Source organism: Thermobia domestica, chromosome 4, assembly GCF_964235325.1.
Source record: "Thermobia domestica chromosome 4, izTheDome1.hap1.1, whole genome shotgun sequence".
NCBI lineage: Eukaryota > Metazoa > Arthropoda > Insecta > Zygentoma > Lepismatidae > Thermobia > Thermobia domestica.
This window is the reverse complement of record NC_137457.1, coordinates 47527856-47555147: the sequence shown is the minus strand read 5'-3', so window position 1 is coordinate 47555147 and position 27292 is coordinate 47527856. Positions and strand designations below refer to the sequence as shown.

The 27292-nt window shown below is 35.8% G+C and overlaps 1 protein-coding gene and 1 long non-coding RNA gene across 2 annotated transcripts in view; both read right to left on the bottom strand.

Annotated features, from left to right (window-relative positions):
• LOC145682749 (uncharacterized) overlaps positions 1-27292 on the bottom strand; it is a 1030881-nt gene that overhangs the window by 706834 nt on the left and 296755 nt on the right. The window lies entirely within an intron of this gene.
• LOC145682747 (uncharacterized) lies at positions 6396-6776 on the bottom strand. Its single transcript, XM_081754132.1, has one exon. It carries the CDS (start codon positions 6774-6776, stop codon positions 6396-6398), a length of 381 nt encoding a protein of 126 aa, XP_081610258.1.

Below are 27292 nucleotides of genomic sequence, written 5' to 3'. Positions count from 1 at the left end.
GTATATTTTATTTTGTGATTATTTTGCAAATCTTGTTTAAGTAGAAAAAAAATATTTGATAACTCTTCTCTATAAACGAGAAATCCATTTAACAGGAAATTTTATATTCAGTATTAAGAAAACTTAAAACGCAGATAAAAGATTTAGAAAAACCAAAATCAACCTAGGCATGTTTCTTTTCTCGCACGAACAAGGATTTAAAACGAGTAGTCCAGTGAATAATTAGCTTTGGGTTGCATTAAGTTTGGTAGTTTTAAAAACTTGATAAACCTGTGGATTACGATCATCTAAATATCATAGTACATTGTATCCTATTCAGATTTGAGCTGGTGCAACAATCTTGGTAAAATGGGGCCTAAACCACAATCCTCCTAAAATAGCGTGGTAAAATTAAAAAAAAACTCGTATCCCTTACATTCTAGCTCAAAATACATTACTATCCAAAAGAAAGAGCATAAAATTTGCTGTAAATAAGGTTCTTGCGGAATAAACACACATATAGAATTATATGCCAACGAAAATTCTCAGTACTGAATTATTTGGTATTAAAGAGATAAATCCAAAACTATCATACTTACACAGAGACAAAAGAAGAAGAAAATTAACAAAAACAGTGACTTTGTATGATTGTAAGCTGTATAGCAGGTTACCAGTTGTAGTGGCAATTACAACAACCTATTTCCCAAAAGAGATAACAAACTTTACTATAATACGAAGAAATTCAATAACAAGAAGTACATATGAAATTGATATGTCCCCAGATCCAAGAACAATAAGGGTTGTTAAACTCATAAAATACTATATTTAAAGCAATGAATTTCTTTATGTAATTTTGTGCATCTTTCAGTAGATAAAATTAACTGGTTACGTCAAATAGGTTAGCAAGCAGCAATCTTAGCTCTTAAAAAGCTGTTAAGTCAAAAGATATGACCTAAGTATAATAGTATTCTAAGGAGACTGAAATCTACCAAACAAACCAGCACGAACCACTCATTTATTTAGAAAGAATACTAATTTAGTGGTTAGATTTGGCCAGAATCTTCTTAACCGATACTATGGATAAATCTCAGTTCTTCTTTCCACTAAGCTAACACAATTTCAGTTAACTTCCCCATATTATCAATTCGCAGCAAATTTAGAACGAACTACACCCAATTCATTTATTTGGAACAATACTTCGCTCGCTACCTGCATACTCCAGAGGAGCATACAGGCACAACCAGCGCCAAGCAACGGAAAGAATGAGACCTTCCAGGGATAGATATCTCCAGGACAACTGGCAAAACATTTAGAGCTATTTCTCTTATTGTCATTTAAAATGGAGATCATTAACAATATTTTGTAACAAAAATGTTTACTATTTGACTAAACGCAACAAAATCCTATACATTTTTGAAGAATCAATAGTTTAGATGAAACACCCCTAGCAATCCGACATTTCTTGTTTCGTAAATACAATAAGGTAATTTTTAGAATGTCTCTCATACATTTTCTCTTCCCATATTTCTTAATATACTAGGCTATTTTACATTTCCTTATCAAAATCCTTTTCACTCTATACTCCTTTTATTCATTCCCAATTTATCTCATGTCCCGCTTCTTATATATATTGCGTTCCACAGTCTTTGTAGTCTTAACTCAGTGATAGAGCATCCAGCTTTGGTGTTTGGGGGTCCCTCGTTTGACCCGAGTTTGCGCGTAGTGGACTTTGTTGTGGAGAATAGCCGTGTGAGTAGGTTTTCCTGTTGTTCTCCCGTTTCTTCCAATTATCCATTCCAAACTCGATTCATTTCCCATCTCTGGAGTTCTTCAGCCTAGCCTGCGTAACTGTGAGACGTAAATTTAAAAAAAAATAATTTCATTTTTTTTATTTTTAGTGTAGCATCATCTAGTCTTTTGTTCTGACTTCTTTACTCTTTCCCCTACGTACTTCATCTAGCATCTAGCACTCGTTACAATTAACTTGGTGCATTATTCCATCCTCTTTTAATCTTGTCTTCCTTTGTCTCGTCTTTCCTTTTTTCTATCAGTAACTATATTATCGTCTTTCCTTCTTTTCTATAAGTTGTGATTTCTTCCTTCTTCAACGTTTTTTCAGTGCCTCCGTTTTATCGCATAAACTTTCATTTCCAAACCATTCTTTCCTTCATTCTTCACATCTTCCTCTTTTCTATTTTTTAAAGCTTCTCTTCAGTATCTGTTTCCCTTTAGTAGCTGGCATGGTATTTCTGTGTCAGCTTTCTTTGTTTCTTTCTTCCTCACTATCTATATTTTTATCCCTCTTTCTCATGTCCAGTATAAAATTCTTCTCCGTCCTTATGTCTACGTCTCTCCTCTTAGGAAGTATATCTCAGCATTGGGTTCTTTCCTGTACCTAGTTTTCTCGAATTTCCCTCCAATTTTTTCTAATATCATGTTCATGAAGTTAATTTTCCTTTCTCCGTCCATTTACATTTCTAGCCTATTTTTTTCCGTCCTTAATTGTTTTAGCAAATTTCTCGAAATGACGCTTAGTCTATTTTAATATTCCAAGGCAATCATTTACATTTCTTCAAAATGTTATTAGATTTCCCTCCTCCTTATACTTTCTCTTCCTACCTGTTCATTACAATCTCTACTACAAGGCTCAGTCTCTAAGCTCAATCTCACAAATGTAGATAACTTGTCTTTAATTTTCATTCTTTTTCAGTCCCTTTCTGACTGTCTTCTACACCTTTAGTTCTCCTAATTATGGTGTCCCCCGTGAGCTGCTTTTCTGCTTCCTTGATTAGCTTTTTATGTCTCACTGATTGATCCGAAGACCTGTTGGTGTGGTGTTCTCCTCCACATACTTCCTTATAAACAGTATGTGCTATCTCTTGGATATCTATTTCCTCCATCTGATCTTCCACATTGGTATTCTCCTTCTCAGCATCAAAGGTATTTCAAATTCAGACTTGCATCCAAGATTATCTGTTGGAGGATTAAACATCCACTACACAAATTTTTGGCTCCACACCAACTTGGAGTAGGCATTCAACATGGTGCTGAATCGGCAGCACATACAGCGCGTATCTATTACTCATACTATCACCAAAAACCCAAAGCTTTCTTAAAATATATTTTAGGAACGAATTCAATGAAATAGACAGGTGTACAATGCTATCTATCGTCAAAGAAAGTTTTCCTTCGATATACCCCTATGTACACCAAATCTATGGTGAAGCCAGCAAGCTAGAATTTATATTATGGCAAAGATATTATCTTATTAGAAAGAGGAGTTCAACAAGGTAATCCTTTGGGTCCAGCATTATTTGCCCTAATATTGCAGCCTATAGTCAACAATATCAAGACAGAAATAAACATCTGGTAATTCGATGAGGGTGCAATAGCTGTTGATCCGGCTGTTGTATTAAATACATTTTAAATGATCAACACACAGACAGCTACAATTGGTCTGCAACTAAATTTCTAGAAATGTGAAATCAGCTTTCTTGAAACTACAAGTGAACAAAACGGCACACTGTTTTCGTCAAACAACCAAGTAGCTCCAGGTATCCGATTCATGTCGCCACAAACGCTTTCCTCCTTGGAACTCCTCCCTGAGCTGAAACAATCAAAACTCTATTAACTGAGAAGATTAACCAGTTACACATGTATTTCTCACATCTATCATAAATATCTGCTCATTCTGCCTTTTACTAACTAAGAACATCATTTTCCAACCCAAGATTATTATATTTCCTGCGATGTTCACCTTCATGGAAAGAAGAGGATTTATGAGAAAGATATGACAACAGTATAAAATCTGGTTTGGAATCTATCCTAAATTTTGTCCTTGAGGATAGCACATGGCTTCAGGGATTTCTCCCAGATAATGTTGATGGATTATTTATTCGAAGAGCCTTAGATTTGGCTATTCCCGCCTTCTTGGCATCATTCTACGGATCTCAATGTCTAATAAAATCACTTCTTCAACAGAACAACAATCTTCACTGGAATTCTGAAGTTCAAGATTGCTTGTCCACATAGTCGTTTTTGGTGGGCTACGATTTATCCGACTTCAGTTTCAGGGCTAAACAATCCACATAGGACGAACCTATTATACAATCATTTTTTTCATTTTTACTACAGTCTTTCGACAACCCAGAAAACAAGGCCAGACTCATCGCTGCATCGTCCGTTGAGGCAGGTCATTGGCCCAAATGTTTGCCATCACGTTCTCTAGGCCTTCGCCTGAATGATGAATCTTTTAGAATAGGAATTCGTTAAGACTGTGAGTAGATATTTGCGAACCTACATAAAGAGCACAGTTACACATCCTCGACAGTCCAACTGCAATACATTATTGTGAGAACAGAAGAAAAAAAATATGGGATATCCTTAATTCCTTGTCAGAAAAGTAAAGTCTTAATTTGGGACTTCACATGCACAGACACTTTTGCACGTTCTGACCGAAATTTCCCTTCAATTCAACAGATCGGAAAGAGATAGGGAAAGGAAGAAAATACGCATCAGACAGTTATCCGGTAATGAAAGAGCAACCACCTTCCTAATCCAAAGAGTAAGCATGGCGGTGCAGAGAGGTGATGTAGCTTCAACACTAGGAACTTCCTCCAGGTAAAGCATTGGAGGAGATTTTCTTACTTTAAAAACAAGAGTAATGTGTCCATATTGTTGTATACTAATTATTTTTATTGTCATTCGTTACTGTTTCAACTGTAACAATGTAATTTTAATTTGCAACTGATGTATTTGGATGAATGAAATGAAGAACAGAGTGTTTTATCTTAAAACGAATTATAGAAGAGACAAATTTAATGCCCAATATGCCGAAACAGTGGGCCAATTATAGCATATATCTCCAAGTGCGAAAGAAGTCCCAGAACGAGATTTTCAGAACGACATGGACTTTATGAAAATCACAGTACAAACAAAGTATCCAGTCCATGCCATTGGAGACCTCAGAACCAACGAAAGAATGTTGTGGTATCTTAATTTAGAATCTCTAATAAAAAATATCCTACGCTTCAGAAGCTGAGAAGAGTTCAAATTTGGGTAAGGAAAACTAGTGTAGAAGTCGATAAAATAAAGAAAATCTTACTATAGATTTGCCAAAATAAAAAAAAAATATTTCTTCTTGTAGTGGCAAATTAATATAAGCCAAACTTTGCCAATTACTCTTACGCTTCCCTTCATCTTGAGGTACTGATTAATTTCGATTACTACATAGCTTAAAACTTAGGAAAATGAAGACCGGTGAAGTGGGGAAATATTTATTTACTTTTATTCATTCCTTCACCTCCATGAAAGTGATGAACTCAACTGAGTGAGGTAATATGGAAGAAAAAATCTCCAAGTAACCAAGAAATATCGCGAATATAAGGCTGGAGGCGAATATTTAATCTGCATTAATTGTGGAAACGGAAAGATGAATGTGATGCAGTTAGGTAAAGAAAGAAAGGAAAGCTGAAGACAAAGACTACCAGAGATGAAGTTAGGTTGGGTGTTCGAAATCAAAACGTTTCAAATGAGCTAAGTGAAGGATTTTTTTCTGTATTGAGAAAAATAGAAACCGTCCTGATGATTTGCGTACAAACTGAAACAGATACAAAATACAGGAGAAAGAAAGGACATAATACATATTACCATTTAGACACCGGACCCGTTTCGGGAGGTAAGTCATGTCCTTAACCCTTAGATTCATGGTATAAAAATTGTACATAAATGCATATGCAGGGCCTCCGAGGCCCTGTAGATTTCTCAATGGAAATAATAAGCTTTTAAATCATTTCACCTAAATAACATGCTATGGCGTTTGTAATAATATATTTTATTAGAACTATAGTTAATATATATAAAGCTTTTGAACTCTAACTATGCAGCGTGTATACCAAGAGCTTTAGTGATTTGATTATTATTGGGATTATAAGCCTTTTATGACATTTATATTATCACTACAGTGACTTAAGTAACATTAGTTCCTATATCACAATACATAAACTTTTCTAAGCATGTGCCGTCGAGTTTGCAAAATTCAGTAGTTCAGGTAACACTGTTCACTTATGAGAAGCATGAGTTACAAACTAACTTACTGTGTTGCTTCCAAACGTTTTTTCCACACTTGGAGCACGTCAAGGTGCTTTTTCTGTGAAGATCGTAAGGACAGAATCCGCATCTCCTCCTTTTTGGTTCTTGAACTTACTTCTTCGGTTGGCTTGGAAATTCCACATCTTTTCAAGGCATCTTGAACAGACTTTGGGAGATTAGGTATTGGAAGTCTCATGATCATCTGATTTTTCACTAATTCTTCTGCGAGTTCTCTAAGAAAAAGACGACTTTGTCTGTTCTGTTAGGAAAATACCCTGGATGTTGAGTGGAGAAGACAACATAACTGTTCAAAGCTGCAACATCCATCATATTCGTCCATAATACAAAAGGCCACCTTCGACTTTGTCTTTTGGAAGTATAGCAACGAACTTTCTGGTCTGGACACCTCCCTTTGTTGAGTTATAGAAACTTATTATTTCCGGTTTCTTCTTCGGATGGTCTTCAACAATGGATTTGTCATGATGCATTGTACTAAGTATAATTACTGATCTGTTCCTTTTGGGTACGTAACTTACATAAGTGATGTCATTTTTGAAGGCGAAAATTGAAGATCTTACATCTCTTGAGGGAGATGCTTTCAGCTCCTTCGGGATATCATGTTTGTTTTGTTTTATTGTTCCCACTATTGTGATTCCTTGCTGAAGCATATCCTCTGCAAGACTAACACTGGTAAAATAATTATCCATTGTTACGTTTCTTGAAGAGTTTTTCTCGGTTTGAGTGAGTTCTTTGACAATATTTGCTCCCAAATTTCTTTGATATGGCTCATTTGGTTTGCTGCCTGTATATACACACCCATCAACAGCGTATGATGATTTGGCATCGCACAACCAAAGATCTTTATGCCATATTTGGAAGGGTTTTTCGGCATATATTATATGAAACAACACTTTCCGTGAAATGGCTCTAATTGTTCATCAATCGTTACAAACTCACTAGGAATAATTACTTTTCTGCAATTATCAAGAAAAAGATTCCACTCATAACTAATTGGTACTAGCTTGTCCGTTTGCAGACGAACACTTCGGGTACGCTTGTCGTGCTTTACGGATATCTTCAAACCGGTTGACAGACAATGTTGCTTTGTAAAGAGGATTAGACCTCTCGTCCAGAAATAGCTCACGAATAGGCACATCCCAACTCTTTTCAACCCCTGCTTGTAACAGAACACCGAAAAACGCATTCATTTCTTCAACGGAAACGTTCTTCCACTGCTTCCCCCTTTCCGTTGCTAATCTTCTCCCTTCCAAATTAGTGCAATGTATAATTTCTTCTATCATTGAATGGGTTATGAAACAATTCCATGCGTCTTTGGGACACGATGTTTTCACTTCCTTTGTAACACCGGGGGTACACTTTACAATATTATGAGCTCGGGTACGTGAATTAGAAGGAGCGTTCTTCTTCCATACTGTTCCATTTACGCTAATGAAGGTATCATCTTTCTATGTTTGTTGTATGCACTCACTGTCACTACAAGACTCTGAACCTGATGAAGAATAGTCCTGATCACTTTCCTCACGAGCACTAATAGGCCGAGCAGTACTAGAACAATCCTCAACTTCAGAGTCGGTCGCACTACTATCGGATATCACTGTCTCTTCGTCAAGACACATATGCACACAAGTGCTGAAGTCTTCGTCTGATGCTTTCCTTTTCTGAGAAGAGGCCATTGTAGCACCAAATGTAATACGAAACACACGAATCTTCAACTTACATCGGCATGGTCACGGTCACGGTCACGGTAATGTTGAAGTTTTGTGAAGAGTATCGGGCCGATGCCCGTGACTTCATGAGTAAGATGGCATAAAGAATATATATAGATGTGCTGGTGGCTAGTTGGGTATTACTATTGTTTTGTTATGTCTGGAAGTCTACATCTGCAACTGTCGCAGAGTAGCTGATATTGTTATTACGAGCTATGGAAAGATATTAAATGCGTGGCGTGCGATGAACATTCTGTAGAGCGTATTCAGTGCCGATGGTGGCTATAGCTGGATTAACATGTCTTGGTAAAGTATGCCAGAACTTATGAAGGAGATGCCGTAGAACTTCTCTAACAGGAGGCAGCTCTAAATCTTCCAGAATTTGTCTGTTGCGTGTATATCTGTCGTGACCAGTGATGATGCGACCGGCCCTCGATTGCACACTTTCGAGTGTTTGAAGATGGCTATTAGAAGCATGTTGACAAGCAGGACATGCATAAGAAAGTGTGGAAACTCAACTTACAACGGCAACACAAATACATTCCTAAAATAGCAAAACCTTCAGTAATTTATAAGTGGAAAATAAAAAAATCATACTTACATCAATATCTATTACATTCTCCAAAATTGATATAAGTTGGATACAATTTACTAAACACATTTTATTTCTTTGCAAATTTACAATGTAAAATGCTTTGGGGAAAAAATGTACAAGAAAGTCACTATCAACGTGCGTAGTGCCATCTATTGACAATCTTAAAATGTATAAAAGCACCCAGTTATTCAATGCCAGGTATGAAAATATTATAGAAAGATATATTTTACGTCAAAAAAATTGAAAATAATGCAATGCGAACGCAATCTGGTCAAGGGCATCGCAGGCCCTGCATATGCATTGATAGGGTATAAATGAAAAAATGCAAATTACTAAAAAGCGTTGACAGCTAATGGGTACAGAAAGGCAATACACAATGTACATCCACAATCAGAAGACTACGCAAAGCCACAGCCTTTTGCAAAATAAAATATTTCAAAGGCTAAGGAAACAAAACTACATAGGGCCTCGGAGACCCTGCTTATGCATCCAAGGGTTAAAGTTAAAAGTTTTGTGATATCAAACTGAGAGAAGAATTGTAACTAACTGTTTTTGTATATGTTCTTAACTGTCAGAACAGGAGAAAATTTCACGACTGTTTCTTTGAAGCAATACCACGTTATTCTTTACAGTCGTAATTTACCTTACGAACCGCATTTGGTTGACACCTTTAATATATTTTGGTCATATTTTGATAGTTGAACGATACTAATATATACAGTGCACTAGATAATAAATATACTGAAGTTCACAGATTTTCTTTATTTTTTCGATTATGCAGCTCGGAGTTATAAACATAAATATACGTAGCAACAAAGCGTCACATATATGTTTTATAGCACTCCAATTTAAAAATATACAAATATGATATTTCTACGATACAAATCCACAACTATATAAATTTTTTACGATTGCAGATAAGTATCTGGGATTGAAGAGGTTAACGTGAAAATATCGAAATACTGCTAAACATGAACATATTAAGGCAAAAAATTATCGAAGAATCGTAATATTGTGATACTGGAAAGTACCGAAATATTGAAATAACGAAATAATTAATACATCGATTTTAAAAGTTTTCGATACTTAAAAATATCTATGAATCCACATATTGAAATACCGCACAGCTATAGGTGGGACCTGTCAACATGGATTTTCTTTAAACCACTTTTCAACTTCGAAGATGTGGTTTCCCCGTAAATTTTGTAGGATTTCTTCACTTTGAAAGTCACCTGAATGTTGTAACTCACGCAACACAATTTCCACTTTCTCCGCGCTCACCGTGCTCACACTATTTAGTAATATGTATTCTATCGAAATTAGACATAACATGTTTTACTTTATAACCGTTTGCTCGATACGAGCTACTGAGACTCACAGAATACGTAATTAGCCCTATCATCTTAAGTAACAATCACCATCTGCATTCGCTGCCTGTAACTTCTCAACCCAGATATCTTAAGTCTTTCCAATTACTTATTTGAATTAATTAAACAAATCCGTATAGGTCCAACTGATAAACTACGTCTGTGAGCTTTTAATTTGTTAAAGGTTAAAATAAATATTTAGAATATTATTATCTTTAAACTTATGAGTTGTTTGACAAAAGAAGGAAGTAAAATAGTTTGAATATTGGAACATTGTATGTAATTATGTATGAATCTGTAATTTGCAAATATACTTGTAAGGCTTCAAACTAAAACCATTATAGCATACCTCTAAGCATATATTTAGTTTTATTTCTTTTTCAAATGAATAAACTTTCCTTTCAGACACTGGTCGCAAACGTTTTTATCTGGTGCAACAGAAATTCAAACTACGTGTGCAGATAGAAAAAACAATTGTATCTTGATACGATCAAGAGCTGTGTATATGTTTTTGCTAACCTCCGTTCCATGCATATATCACGATCTTTGTTTGTGTTCCCATCTTTCCTTGAAGTATGAGTTTTGAACATATGCATACACGTTCCTCCAATTTCGACCAACACCTCCCTGATATCTACACACCTTCTCCTTTACTTTTGTCATGTGACAGGCACGTTACTGGGAGTCGACGCGACTGCAAAAATGTACGTTCCAAGGCTGTATCTGTACCAGCAAGCACTGTGCCAATTTACTTGGGTGTTTATTCACCCGCACATCTCACCACCTCTTTCCCCTTACCTTAGTTTCTCCAACCCGTATGGAGGGCAGTACCAATAGATGCGGTAAGCGCCATACGTTTTTAGTTAAAGTGTGAGACCATTCGGCAGAGCATAGACACGGTTTACACATATTCTCCCATTTTTCTATAATTGGGATCTTCCCAAAATTCGGCCAGAAGGCCCAGGTGGTTTTCAACGGAGAAAGGTCCGAACTGGTAAGGTGATAAACCATAATCAGGTACCAACAAGCATAGGAATGCGGGAACATACACAAACTGGGTTTACGGAACACTTGGTGGCGCATGCGCAAATTGTTCCAGGTTCAGGCTCGAGCTCCGAGTCAAGTTCCAGTACCAGAACCGGTACCCCAGACCAGACTAGGAAAAGAGTGGGATGTTACGATCATTGTTTTCGAACCATTATAAAATACAATAGCCTATTTTTCGTTCACACACATATACACTTGATTACGCATGAGCAGTTCCATTTTAGTAGAAATTGCAGTTCCAACTCCCACTTCCGGTTCGGATTGAAGACAGGACCAGCTGCAGCAGACCATATACTACAAAAGGCTACAACATACGTAGAAATATGAACACATATTTCAACTACTATTGAAATATTATAGATCAGTGGTCCGCTCAACGGTAGCGTCTGGTTTCCTTCCCAGCTCTCTCTCTCCCCCACGCACACACACTGGTTTACGGAACACTTGGTGGCGCATGCGCAAACTGTTCCGACTCAAGCTGGAGTACAAGTTTCGGTTCCGAATACACAACTCAGGAGAAGCTGGATCCGACTACGAGCATAGCAGATATTTCAAGATTACGCAAGAGAGGCTGTGTCACCGCAGCAAAAAACTACGAAACAAATATTCGAAATCCCAAGTAGAAATGTTATGACCACATGCAGAAATGAGAAGCAGCGAATAGACAACATACAAACTCCATTTGTTTCCCTGTTCCCTCTTCTACGAAAAAAAAAACAGTGAGACAGATATTAATGCACACACACACACAGACACACACATTTACCTATACGCATATTTGCGTACTTTAGTAGAAGAAACAAACGAGAAAAAATGGCCTAACCCAGAAATAATTGCAACACAAATGTTTTTTTTCGTCTATCACTTCCAAATAGCGTTGCTAATAATATATTCAAAATCCGCTTTCGTAATGCTTGGGGAAAGTCCGCCATCTTGGATTCAATATGGCGGCCACACCGAGACATCGACTCACACTTAAATGACAATATCTACTCATAGATTTAAGCTGAAAACTTCGTTCCTGCGCCATTTTCAAGATAATAGCATATCTTAAGGGATGCAAGTTTGCTTACCTCTATGTACCACCGCCATATTGAAAAATGGCGGCGATTATTAAAAATATAGTTTCTTTTTAAATTGACAATAATGTTTTATTGGCAGTTAACTCTTTTTTCTCAGGTTCCTGCTAGAAGCTAAGTAGACGAAGTATACGGATTGACCAGTAAATAATTGCAACACAAATAATTTTTGAACCAGGATGTGTAACAAGATGTATTTAGCTACATACTAAAAATCTTCTACTCACCTCCTTGGAGAAAGTCCTCCAAAATTTCGTTGAAATATGACTTCTGAGATTTCGTTCAGATGTCGCTACAGATCGCGATAATCCATCATTGAAATGAAAGAAGATGTGAAAAATTGCTCAAAATTACGATATTTCTTCAGTCCTTGTTATGGTTAACGCTACATGTCTATTTGAAAGGCAAGAATTAAAACAGTGTAGCAACCTCTTCACTGAAAAAAATGTCCTCGTCTTTACAAAGTTTACACCGTTTTCCTCATTATCACAAGTTTCTTCCAGGTAATTGTCCCTAATTTATATTAGTAATAGATCACGTTTCATGTCTCTATTGTTTTCATGTATGTGTATATATAATGTATAAAAATTAAAACAGTGTAGCTATCTAATCATTAAAATGAATGATCATCTTCATAAAATTCTAGAATTTCTTTACACATTGCACAAGTTTCTCTCACAAAATGCCCACATTCAATGTACAAACTATATCTACTTTGCACCGCATACGTGTATGTTCATACCTTATATGCATATTCAATACATAAAAACTACATTAATAACTAAAACTAATAATTTTCATTTTCAAAAACTTCAGTTTTGTCTCACATTATCAAAATATTTAACCAGAAACTGGTCACAAATTGATGTACAAAACTGTTCATACTCCTTGCATCAACACACTATACTGACATAGTTTTCTGCGGATATGTATATTTAGTAAATGGCAAATAAGCAGCACACCAACCTAATTACTAAAACAAGTCGTCTTCATTGTCAGAATGTTCTGATTCCCTTTCTACATTATCACAAGTTTGTCCCAGACACGGTCCCCAAAATTGTGTACAAAACAGACCATACTTCTTGCAAGAACACTTCATGCTTATACATTTTCCATGACAATACAATGAATGATTTCCAGTATATTATCAGGAGCAGGTTTCCTGTCCATCATCACTGGAAAATACATTCCCTTATGTAGTCGCCATTCCCAATCTTCTGGTCGCATTTGAGAGGATAGACTCTTCCATTCCATGATTTGGTAGTAAACACGCAGGGAATGATATTTAAGTGCATCAGGAGTAGGGGGGAGGTTTTCTGGTCGTACAAAATCTGTTGCTGTACTGATTTTGCTAGAAAACATTTTTATTCTTAAAGCAACAAGATATTCATCTCCCTTGCTGTTGCCTGTTCTCCAGCACGAATAATTTCTTCTTTAAAGGCATTTTTAGAATTAAAAATAGAGATGGATTTCTGAAAGGCCTCATTGGAATTAGCTAGTTATAATGCCACTTGTTTTCCTTTTCCAAAAAATCGTGATGTATCACAACCAAGAAATGCATGGATACCTAGAAGATTGTTACAGAAATCGCCAAGGTCTGTTTTCGTAGATTTAATGTCCCAAAGCCTAATTTCTGTTTTATAAAACAAAGCATTCGTGTTTGACGGTGATAGACTTAGGAGAAGAATGAGCAGATCAGTATCATTTCCAACAACACAAGTATCTTGGTTTCGTGATTCTTGAATAGCTGTGTTGACTATCAGTGTGTCAGAATCCCTGTCTGAATACAAAACTTGAAATCCAACAGCAGAAAGCTCCAAACCCAATTTTCGAATTAGTCTCTCCCTTTTCATAGAAAGTTTCATTTCTGGAGAAAGGAGCACTTCAAGAGCTCTCAAACCTCTAGTTCTCCTTAGGTGTGTGCAATCCTTTATCGATGGACCGCTAATGTAACCATCGAAAATAACTGAAGCGTCACTGAAGTGTGTCTGCATGTAAGAAACGTAGCACTCAAATACTGTTTTGAATATATGATTCACTGGCCAATTGACCTGGTGAAGCAACCACCCACCGTCAATCACATATTTACAAGACATTGGTGTATTTGAAGGTTAACTTGTCATTTTCCATAAAGCATTAGCCAGTGCTGATTTATTTGCTGGTCGTAGATTCTCATAATCTGTAAATAATGTTCTTGGAACAGAACAAAGCTCATAGGAGAAAACGTCTTCTAGATTCATGTTTCCTCTCTTAGCAACAATTGCTAATCTTTGGAAAAGCTTGTTATGTTCAATATTGATTGATCCGGTAATCGTATGTATGGATTTCTTGTCTGCCATTGTAATGGGTTTAACCTTCTTCGAAAATATGAATGAGTCTGACGAATTTTCCTTCATTTTCAGTAAAATATTTAGTCCAACACATTTTGCTTTATCAACATTGACACGATCTTGAGCAGTTAAACCGTTTGTAATATTAATAAGTTCCTCTTCAGTTCGGAACGGCTGACATAATGTTAAGAAATCAAGTATTTTTTTTAAAGTATCAGCTGCATCCCTACTCAACCTCTTCAATGAAATATCTCTATGCTGGTTGGTGTGCTGCTTATTTGCCATTTACTAAATATGCATATCCGCAGAAAACCATGTCAGTATAGTGTGTTGATGCAAGGAGTATGAACTGTTTTGTGCATCAATTTGTGACCAGTTTCTGGTTAAATATTTTGATAATGTGAGACAAAACTGAAGTTTTTGAAAATGAAAATTATTAGTTTTAGTTATTAATGTAGTTTTTATGTATTGAATATACATATAAGGTATGAACATACACGTATGCGGTGCAAAGTAGATAGAGTTTGTACATTGAATGTGGGCATATGTGAGAGAAACTTGTGCAATGTGTAAAGAAATTCTAGAATTTTATGAAGATGATCATTCATTTTAATGATTAGATAGCTACACTGTTTTAATTTTTATACATTATATATACACATACATGAAAACAATAGAGACATGAAGAGACATGAAACGTGATGTATTACTAATATAAATTAGGGACAATTGCCTGGAAGAAACTTGTGATAATGAGGAAAACGGTGTAAACTTTGTAAAGACGAGGACATTTTTTCAGTGAAGAGGTTGTTACACTGTTTTAATTCTTGCCTTTCAAATAGACATGTAGCGTTAACCATAACAAGGACTGAAGAATTATCGTAATTTTGAGCAATTTTTTACATATTCTTTCATTTCAATGATGGATTATCGCGTCTGTAGCGACATCTGAACGAAATCTCAGAAGTCATATTTCAACCAAATTTCGGAGGACTTTCCCCAAGGAGGTGAGTAGAAGATTTTTAATATGTAGCTAAATACACCTTGTTACACATCCTGGTTCAAAAATTATTTGTGATGCAATTATTTACTGGTCAATCCGTATACTGCGTCTACTTAGCTTCTAGCAGGAACCTGAGAAAAAAGTCATATTATCGAAAATTGCACACCCAGTGCCACATAAATTCGACTAGCTCCGTTACTTTGTAAGATAAACGAACATAAGTACCCTCGTTGGAAAGCTAAGATCACGAGCTTTTACGTTTATTTCAAGAAATTTCTGCATATCTCTGTTAGTTTCTGAGTTAACTGCCAATAAAACATTATTGCCAATTTAAAAAGAAACTATATTTTTAATAATCGCCGCCATTTTTCAATATGGCGGTGGTACATAGAGGTATGCAAACTTGCATCCCTTAAGGTTGCTATTATGTTGAAAATGGCGCATGAACGAAGTTTTCAGCTTAAATCTATGAGTAGATATTGTCATTTAAGTGTGAGTCGATGACTCGGTGTGGCCGCCATATTGAATCCAAGATGGCGGACTTTCCCCAAGCATTACGAATGCGGATTTGGAATATATTATTAGCAACGCTATTTGGAAGTGATAAGCGAAAAAACCATTTGTGTTGCAATTATTTCCGGGTCAAACCGTATATTGCCTCTACTACTTGTTGGCTCCGAGTTGGGACACTGACTTGTTTGAACGAAATGTGCATAAACAAAAACTAGAAGAGATACAAAAACGAGAGTGAGATCAAAATGCATTTATTCATACTTGCGGAGGGAAAATACATATGTCGCTATTTATGGCATTTTTTGGGAACACGTGTCCTACCGTACTATATGTAATGAATTCTGGAGCCAACATCACCTGCAAGATATAAATGATACTGGTACAAATAACATATCTGGATGATCTAATGCCAAACACACACTCACGCTATTAACATTATCTACAGTGTTACAATATTTCAGTTATCTACAGTGTAGAATAATAGCACAAAGTAGATAAGTACACGCAGTTTTGGAGAAATAAGTCTACAAGAATTTAAAAGTATGTAAAAAGAAACTACAGAATTCTTTATATCTACATTACCAGATTTCCATGAAGTTAACTTCTTACACTATTATTTAAATCTGGCAACCGCGTTAAACCAGGAGACTAAAAGTTTGGTCTCCACTTCGCTTTATCGGATTAGAAGTGGGTATTTAAGTCACGTTTTACTGCGAAAGAAACAACTCGTTCCCAAACGGGCTATGATGACAAGTGGACGCTACATTTTTTCATAAACGCTCAGAAGGATATAACCACCTTTTTGATTAACTCTCCCGCCATTCAAACAGTTCCTTTACTTTGTGCGTGACGATGACGTAGAAACATTCTCATGACAGTGAGACTCTTTTTATATCAGATTCGTCTATAGAAAGGAAAAGCACAAGATCTGATTTGTTTAGAAAGAAAAATGTAAATATAGAAACATAAATAGGATATGCTGAGAATTGTAACGCGTAGCTACTTTTTGCATTTTCTTGCTAAGTAACTTACGTAGACGTTCAATATGGGGCAATGGAATTGCTTTTCGGATATGCTTTTGATCAGGCTCTTCTAATGACCATATGAATTTAAATGTATTCCACATTTGTCACTTTAAGTGACAACTTATTTAAACTGAAACATGAACACTCGGTACAAAAATTGCACATTAGAAATGACTGTGACAACTTTGTTTTCACACTTTGTATGTAAATTCTAGAATTAGAAGATATTCTTGTAGTAATGCAGGTATAGCACTGTGTAAGACAATTCTTGTGGCCATCATTGTTACACTACTGAATGAGTCTCTAACAAGGAAACTGTAACAAACCGATTTGAATGAAACTTTGCAGATTTGTACAACATGGAAAAAGAAATGACACTTGTTTTTATTAAATTTCGGCCATGGTACGGTTTTAAAGTCCCTCAGTAAACCTTTGAACGTTAGGGAATAGTTTGAATCATAGACAGAAAACAATCATTTAATATAGAAGAAAACATACTCCGAAGGAGGCTTTAGGACAGCTGATTCAGAATTTGACGTCAAAATTTTAAATATCAAAATGGAGGGTCCAATATGGTGATTACAATTACAAACGTTTTCTGGTTTGAAATGGTCTGCAGTTAGCCAAGAACAATCATAGTTGGCATTCTTTATAGCGAAAAGGTTGCAAACCGATTTGAAACCTCTTTCCTTCCTTATTTTAGCGGCATGTTTGATCAAAGTAACTTTCTAACTTTCTCCCTATTCGGGGTGCTTATTTAAAGTGAGTCACCTCACTTCTCACTACTAGGTATGCTTCTTGAAAGGGAATCTCGCGGCTCCTACTACTCGGAGTGCTTAGTGAAAGTGACTCATATCGCCTCTCACCAATCGGGTGCTTATTTATGTGATTTATATTATATTTGAACCCCGAGTTGAATCTCAAAAAAGTATCTCAAAAAAGAATCCTTTCCTGCAGGTTTTCTTCTCCCACTTTGCAAATATATAGGTATGTAGGATATGAAAGCGGTTATTTGTAATGAAAACCTCCTACGCTTGACCATTTTGTAACATTTTATTTCAAAAATTATGCATTTTATGAAACTAGAACATATTCACAAGCGAGAAGACTTACTATAAAGAAGCACCACGAATAGTGAGAGGTATAAAGATATACTTTAATCAAGCACCTTGTTAAAATAAGTAGAGAAAGTTGTTTCAAATCGTTCTGTATCCTCCTCCCAGTAACCCCTACCAACTATAATTGTTCTATGCTAATTGCAGACAATTACAAACAAGAAAATTTTTTGTAATTTTAATCACCATATTGGATCCACCATTTTGCGTTTTCTAATTTTGACGTCAGATTATAAATCAGCTGTCTCGAAACTACCCACCTGGCAGTAGGTTTTTTTTCATTAAATAATTGTTTTCTGTCTACGCTTCAAGATCAAATCTAACGTTCAAAGTTTGGTTCTACTCCTAAACCTGAACCAATGCCGAAATATAAAAAATACGTGTCGATTATTTTTCAAAATTTTTTCGAAATTCTGTGAATGAAATCTAGAAAGTTTCATTCATATCGATTTTAACGTCCCTTAATTTTTAACTAACTTTAATATTTCAGAAAATAATCAATGAAAGACGAAACTATAAATGACGAAAGTATGTAAGTAATTGTATAAGCATAGGCGTATAGCATATAGCCTACCAATAATAACCATTATGTAATCCTTATCTTATATGAGTACTTACTCTAGAATGAAAATTTAACTCTTGTTGAAGAGTAGTGATTAGCATTTTTCTGAAGTAAAATACCATTGAAATTTCCAGTGAACATTATCAACTTTATTTTCCGATTTTAGCAATACGGTAATTCAGTGAGTAAAGTATGTTTTCTCTAATCAATACTTAGTGTAAAAACGCTAATTAATACAGTCAGTTACGGGATCGGTCATTGTACTACAATGTTCGTAGTTTTACACATGAATTATTAAGAATTTTACAAATATTTGTTGCAACAACATAAGGCATTACTTCGGTCAAAAAATGCTGGCTGGGGCTACTACAAGAACCAATGCAGATTTAAAAACAAATGCAGATTCAGCATCATCTACAAAATTATAAGGTAAAATGTTTTCAAATTTATATGTAAAAAAGTCCAGCTTTTTAACAAAAAGTCAGCTATTTTTTGAAAGAATGTCCATTGTTTAACAATTTCGTTGTAATAATCTTACAAAAGTGTAGAAGAAAGAATGAAATGAGAACAAATATTGACCAGTTGGTACGTGTAATTATATCCTATAGTCAGAAGCAGATTCCCACTAACGTATAAGCAAAAAAAAAGAAGAAAAGAAAAAAAGAAAAAGAAAGAAAAAGAAAGAAACTAAATACACAATATGTTTCAGGGAATCGGATACGAACTTTTTCAAACTCTCTCTTATGTTAAATCAGAGAACGTACTATTATCGGGATAGCAGATTAAGGAATGCACACGAAACACTTACACTAACACGAGGACCGGATTAAGGGAGAGAGTTAGGGAGGCTATAGCCTCGGGCCTACAGGTGAATAGGGTCCTCCAATTTGATCAAAATCTCAACTGGGTTTCTGAAAAGAACATGAACGTATAATCGTCATCGTAAAATAAAATATAACCGAAAATATTAAACATATTCCATTAATTTTCACACTGTAATTTGAGAGAAATTTATTTAATGAAGTCAGCAAAGGCCCCATATTTTTTTCTAGCCCCGGTCCTCCACATATGTTAATACCGCCGTGACTAACACCTTACGTACTACGGAAAAGCATTAGAAAAATGAAAATATTTCTATTATTTTTACAGTTATTCTATCTTAAACCAGACTCTTAATGAGTTATCTTGAAATACGAAACTGAAGTAACATTATATTAAAAAAGATTCATTTTCTCTTGTAAATTTTAAAATGCCTTGCACAAAGACCGAGTGTGTGACAATCCAAACAGTGCAGAGATTTAAATAGATTTTACTACGAATTCTTATGGCTGTGTGGAACCTGGGTACTCATTGCAGTCCAGAGTCCATCAACATACCATGCAGTGGCGCCAACATGATGTCCAACCCTCACGAAATATAAGAAAATGCTATCAGCTAGCAAGAATATGGAAAAAATTCTGAGAGGAAGTATAGAAAAGGGATACTGTTCATTGATTATCTGCAGGGTCCAAAGACAATTACATGTGACTATTATTCATAACAGGTTCCAAAAGTAAGGCAGGCAATCAAGGGGAAACTCAGTGCCATGCTACACATGAAAGTGCTGCTCCTGCATTATAATGCTTCTACTCACAAAAGCCACCTTACCTTCAGCGCTATTGCCAATGTAAGGTATGAAATACTTGAGCATTCTGCCCACTCTAAAGATCGTGCTCCAGGTGACTTTCACCTGTTTCGGAAGATTAAGTAGCACCTGCGAGGAAGAAAGTTTGCCAACGATGAACATGTTATGCAGGTTGTCGAAGAATGGCTACGAGCTTAGCCTCAAGGATTTTTCTAAAAACTGGTACAGTGGTTCTGAAACGTTCCGATAACACCTACTCCCTGTTCATTCGGAAAGTGGGTGTGCGGACCACACTTGCAATGCTATCTGAAATCACATGAAATTAAAAAATATACTAATTAAAATTATCACTGACAAGAAAACGATCAACAAAAATAATGTAATAAGAAATTTATTCTAAGATAAATTATTGCTTCTAATGAACGAAATTTCAATTGAAAATACAGTAGAATTGCTTTTTAAAAAAGGAAATCCACTTGATAAACAATGTTCTCAAATGTCGGGTCACTAATGTGAGTAATGAAATTCTTTGTATTTTTCCATAAATGCATTTAAATCTTTGGAATCAGTTCTATCACTATCAATATTAAGTCCGACTCGACCTTAAGGCGACTTCGCCTTTAGGTTTTAATACTGCAAAGGGCAGAGAAGGTGTGCTCGCATAAGTAAGTTGTAGGGAAAGGCATCAAATGTAGCAATGTTTTTTTTAGACAACTCTTCATTCTCGCAACGCACACACAATCAAAAGCTACATAGCTCATTTTCTTTGAATACGCTTTTTCATGATGTATCGCACGTTAGCTCCAATAGCGGTTCTAGTTCGGTGTTAGAGATCTTGTAGAATCTATGTCTTGGATTTCTACATTAGTGGAAGGATTTTCAATCCAACTATTACCAGGGCAGGGACGTTTTCTCGAAAGCTTGCAGCTAATAGTCTCAAGTGTTCTACAAGTGTTTTATGGACTTCGGAAAAAAAAATTTCAACTGAAAAATCAATAAAATCCTTGAGCACTAGAAATGATTAATAGCTACTGTTTTGTACTCGTACCGCCCACAGCTACAATTTTTAATCTTAAAAATACTCTTGCATAACTGATGTGAGTTCCATTTTATTACATCTCAATTTTTAGGTTTCGTGGACACCGAGGGGTCTGTGGACCCGACTTTGAGAACAACTGATCTAGAACATTGTTGAGGGAAGTGCACTATAGTGAAAAGGGGCTAAGTTGGAAAAATGGAAGTTCTTCTACGTCAGTAATTTTCGAGCACTCCTCGTAATATCATTCAACACTGCTTACATTGCCTGGTTTACCTAAATATACCGATTTTTCACCCCATAGAACGTGAGGGGGTCGGTTGACAACTCCTATGAATGAAATTTTGCCTCTATCATCTACAGCGCTCTTTGGAAAATATCTCACGAGGATACAGTATCTTTAGATTTATTTAGTAGGTGTTTTTAAAATCCTAAATCGTTCAGCATGTCTCCAAAGTTTGGCAATATTATTGGTGAACCTTTCGTGTTTGACGATTTCCCAAGCGTGCGTTCGAAACAAGGCTCCACGAGTCCTATACAGAAATTTTTTGATGTATCAGTGGTAAAGCACTGATCAGTCACTGGCACATGCAAGGAGCAATGGAATATTAATTCTGTGACATTTGTGAATAATCTGACACACATTGGATTTTCCAAAATAAAATTTGAAATTTTTATAAAGATCCAATAACTTATGCTTCACCCCCTGTGCCCCCCTAAACAAGTACATTAACAAAATAATATTACAGATATGAAAAACACATACACTTTTGCTTCATCCACGCCAAATTTCACATTAATTGACAAAAAATACCTTCTTCTCGTGTGTCCCTACTAAGGATATTTATCCTCCTTTTTTATTTTTCAAAAAGAACTATAACCCACATAAGACACTGATCATGCAAGGAGCATTAGAATAATAATTCTGTGATATTTGTGAAAACTCTGATGCTCACTGGCATTTCGGGAACAAAATTTTGAACTTTTATAAAGATCCATCAGTAATGCTCCGCCCCCTGTAGGCGGCTGAAAATACGGTTTAACCCTCAAAAAATTCCTACAAAAGGTTTCTCAACGATTTTCTGTAGTATCAAATGTGCTGAATAACATATTAAAAGTTTACCATAATTTGACCACCGGAAAGACCCAATTTTGAAGATGGCGTCCAAAATGGTTGTTATTTTTTTTTACTCTTTTAGGCTTTCATTCAAGTAGCTACTGGGTCATCACTATTTATCCTAGCATTATGGTTCGTTCATCATTCTCTTCGGAATGGAACAAGCTTTTGTGTGGTTCCATTCAAATGTGTGCATGACCTACGTGGAAAGGGAAATTGAGAATAATTTGAAAAATTTTCCTCTTAAAAATCCCTTTTCTAAAGTTTTGCGCCCTCTGAAGCGGCCCCGGGTAAGAATACACGACCCAAACCTTCCTAGAGAAATACTATGAGATATAGGCTATGCACGCGTTAAATTACATTGTGAAATCTTTATTAGTTACGAGAGAATAAAATATTCACCAATATCCTACTCTGTGAATATATCTAACCAAATATATAAGTAGACAATAAATAGGACAAAACATAAAAGTTTCTAACACAGTACTATTAATCCGTTTATTATCATTCGTAACTCATTATTCTTAGAATGAAGCAAGCTTTCCTATGGTATCATCTCCATGCGTCCATGATATACGTGAAAAGGGAAATTGTGGATAATTCAAAAAAATCCCCTAAAAATTCCCTTTTCAGAAGTTTTGCGTCTTCTGTAGCGGCCCCAGATAAAAGTACACTACCTTAACGTTTCTAAAAAATTACTATGATGAATAGACTATATGTGTGAGAAATTAAATTCTGAAGTCTTCAGTAGTTACGAGAAAACAAAGAATTTACCAATATCTTACTCTGTGAATATACCTAACCGAACCTATAAGTAGGCAATAAATAGGACATCCTACAGTTTTCATCATACAAAAGTTATTCTAGTGTCTACTCACAACTTTATGGACTTAACACACATCTGCTACACCGAAATTCTAAACAGTACTTTCTTTATTCTTATTTTAGCAAAAATTAACAGAATTTTTTATTAACAAATTTACAAACAATCATTGTAAGATTTTTTCTTCCCATACTATTTCATTCAAAATATTTTGTTTCCTCAGTTTTCATTCTAATGTATTTGAAGTGTATTTTTTATAGTCTTAAAATACATTTGTTACATCGAAATGGTAAAGAATAGTTTCTTTGTCCTTAGTTTACGCAAAATTAATATACGTTTTATTAAACATTAACGTATTAAGAATAGTCCTTGTTACATTCTTCATCCCAAACAGATTCATTAAAAATATTTTCACAGTTTTCTGTTTGGGAAGGTCTGCAAACATATGTGCATGGCAGTCCATATGTCTTGCAACTGCACCGTTTTGTTAGGCAGGCAGTTGAACAATTACAATGGAGCATATGAGGAAGACTTTCTGGTGCAACAGATGTATCTGTCATAACAGGTATATACGGATTCTGCCATAGTTTCCACCTCCAAACAACTGCATTCATATCACTGTCATTTCTGGTCCAAACCTTGATTTCGTAATAAACTTTAAAGTTGTGGCATTTTGTAGAGGACTCAGTAGGAGGGAGGCACTCTGGAGTGATGAGTGGCATGGAAGAAACAGTTTTTCTTTTACTGAAGAGTTGGTAGCGCAAAGAGGTCAGTACTTCTGCGTATTAACAAGATAGCCATTACCTTTACCCCTAACGATGCTACAACAGATTTTGTTTGATGTGGCAGCAGGAACACATTTCCACAGTTCTGATTTTTTTCACTGCTTATGAATCTTTGGAATACTGACTTCTTGCCTACCCCAAATATGTGCGAAGTTGAATCACATCCTGTTTAAGCATAATGAACAACAATTGTGAATATACATTACCACCCAGAACACGTTCCATTTCATTGATGTCATATATCTTATGAAGTGTATACTTGTCCGAACGAAAATATAGGCCTTTATTATCAAACTGAGCACAATAAAGAAGGAGGATAAGTAAATCTGTATCCTCCCCAATCAATGTTGTTGAATGTTGCTCTCACGACTTGACAGATGTTTTGACGATGTCTATGTCTGCATCTTCTGATGCATTGATAACACTGCAGCCACATTTCTGCAGTTCTTCTGCCACCATGTGAAAAGTTCCTGTTTGTTGCTAGTTGTGGCAGGAAAATCATCTTTTTTCCCCTAGAAACTCTGTTGCTTCATTGAAGCTGATAGTGAAATGGGTGATTTGGCCTCCTCGATGATGAGTATTATCCCTGATGGAAGGAAGAGCTTCGTAAAAGTCAAAAATAACATTTGCTTTACAATTATGTTTTATGGTAAATTCTACGTATGAACTTGCAATGCCACCATAACTCTTGCTCTTTATCCAAGGCAGCCGATGAAAAAGTGAACTACCATCTAACACATAATGTTCAGTTGGTGAAACCGAATCCATGATAGCTTGTTTAGATTGCTTAGTAATATACACCTCAATCGTATGAGCCAGTTGAGCTTTGTCACTTTTACGAAATGTACTTGGCGTCAAACATGGCTACTGCAAATGGACTGAGCTCATAACTCAATACACGTTCTAAAGAAAGTTCTGAAGTTTTTGACAACCAAAAATCTTTCACAGAGAAGAACAGGAGCAATGGTTTTGCCTTTGTCAATTTTAATGCTGGACTCGTTGGCAAGGGTTTTTGCTTGGTCTTTTATTTTAAATGATACATTAAAATTAGTTTTTAAATTATATTTTGTACAATATTTTTCCCGATCATCTGTGAATTATGCACATTGACATGCTCTATGGCAATTACACCCGTAACAATATTTCCCAAAGAAGAATCTGAATGGCATACAGATTACATGTTTTTCTTTAATCTTCTCCAAGTTTCAGTGATCTCTTTTCATCCTTGGCAATGTTGTTTCTCGATGCTGATGACTGGTTGTGTATGTAAGACCATTGAATTCCTGTGTGTCATCGTGATATTGAGATGAGATAGATGTGGACATTGTCCACAAAGCACGCATTTCTTCAGTCATGCCACTTCCTTAGATTAACCTGCCACTGCTCTTTAAGGATCTCATTAATGTCTGCTCGATTACTATATTTGGACTAAGGCCTGCCCAGAACTGCTTACTGCGGCGAATCACATGGAATCCCTTGGCAAATGCGGTATATACATCAGGATGCGGCTCTGCAGTTGACTCATTTCTTGCACATAGATATATACAGATTTTAGGTAGTTATAGTGTCCAGCAGCAGCAAATATTGGCAGACAGTCTAACACCGCTTGCAGATGCATCATCCAGGACCCTGTGCTTTGATGAGTGATCGGGCAACCTGCAACATTTTCTGATAATTTGTCCAAAGTAAACTTGTTTCTGACCTGTGGCCAAATTCTGTCTTTCTTATGTCAATAATTTCTTTATTTCGATCAGCGTATCCGACTTTATGTCACTTTCGATTGTAATCTGTTTCAATATTATTGATGAATGTAGCGTTTCTGCTTCATTCACTAGTGACACAAATTGTGCGCTGTTTTTTTCTAGATCTGAGACAATTAGAAAGTTGAGACATCTGTCTAACACGAGATGTCCACGTAAAGCCATCTGTACTGGTTTCCCGGTCATCATACTTTATATTTTACCTACAAATTACCATTTAACAATCTTTACAGGAAATCAGGTATGAAAGAAAGGGTTCATCGTCATTATTTTCTAGATAAGATCGAACTTTGAAGAATGCTTGCTCTTAATCTTTGTTTTTGGGTCGGCCAGATCTACTGCGTTTAGCCTCTTAGTCATTATGGAACTGTAGCAGCATGCAAAGCTCAGAACGAAAATTACTGCTACAAGAGTGATGGTAAACACAGCCAGCGGCGTGCAGGTAATGGCCATAATATTCTATTCTTCCTTTCACGATACTCACCCGTTCATCTTCGACTATTACAACACTCAATAATCGTGTTCACAATTACTTCTGTTTTCACATAACTACTACCAGTACTTCCTGGTGTGATTGTAATACCGCAGAAGAGACAATTTATTTGGCTGTTAGAAGGACCTGAAGATACCCTAGCACTTCTCTTTGGTGATCCGAATCTTTTTTGTTGTTTATTTTTAATGTCTTTTGTGTTGCTGTAGCGCTGCTTGCATTTTGAGTGTATTTTTTCTCCTGTTGAAATTAACAACTTATCTCTTCTTTCTGAACTTGCTTTGTTGACTCCTTCAGCTCCCTTCTGACGAAGTCGTACAATGTCTGAACCATAACTTAAGTTTTCATGGCCAATAGGACAGATTTCTCGGGTTGCAAGGTTAGCATTCATACTGAAGGTTGAAAGGAATAAAATAAAACATTATTAAATTGTCATACTATGTTAATTAATCCAGTAAAGTAATAAAAAATAACATAGTAAAATAATGAGATATCGGAATGAAATTTAGCAGACCCATACCATATACCGCATAGTAATTTTCTAGAAACATTAAGGTAGTGTAATCTTGTCCAGGGGCGCTTCAAATGGCGTAAAACTTTAGAAAAGGGAACTTTAGGGGGAATTTTTCCGAATTATCCACAATTTCCCTTTCCACGTGCATCATTGACGCATGGGAATGATACAATAGGAAAGCTTGCTTCATTCTAAAAACAATAAGTCACGAATGATAACACCCAGATTAATAGTACTGTGTTAGAAACTTTTATGTTCTGTCCTATTTATTGTCTACTTATATATTTGGTTAGATATATTCACAGAGTAGGATATTGGTTAATATTTTATTCTCTCGTAACTACTAAAGATTTCACAAGTAATTTGGCACATACATAGTCTATATCCCATAGTATTTCTCTAGGAAGGTTTGGGTCATGTATTCTTACCTGGAGCCGCTTCATAGGGCGCAAAACTTTTGAAAAGGGATTTTTAAGAGGAAAATTTCTCAAATTATTCTTAATTGTCCTTTCCACATAGGTCACGCACACATCTGAATGGCACCACCCAAAAGCTTGTTTCATACTAAAGAGAATGATGCACGAACCATAATCCTAGGATAAATAGTGATGATTTAGTAGCTACTTGACTGAAAGCCTAAAATTGTAAACGAGTTAACAACCAATTTGAACGCCATCTTAAAAATTGGGCCTTTCCGGGAGTCAAATTTTG

Excerpts from the sequence above, each read along its gene's own strand:
- LOC145682747 (XM_081754132.1), bottom strand. The coding sequence starts at position 6,776 with ATGGATAATTATTTTACCAGTGTTAGTCTTGCAGAGGATATGCTTCAG.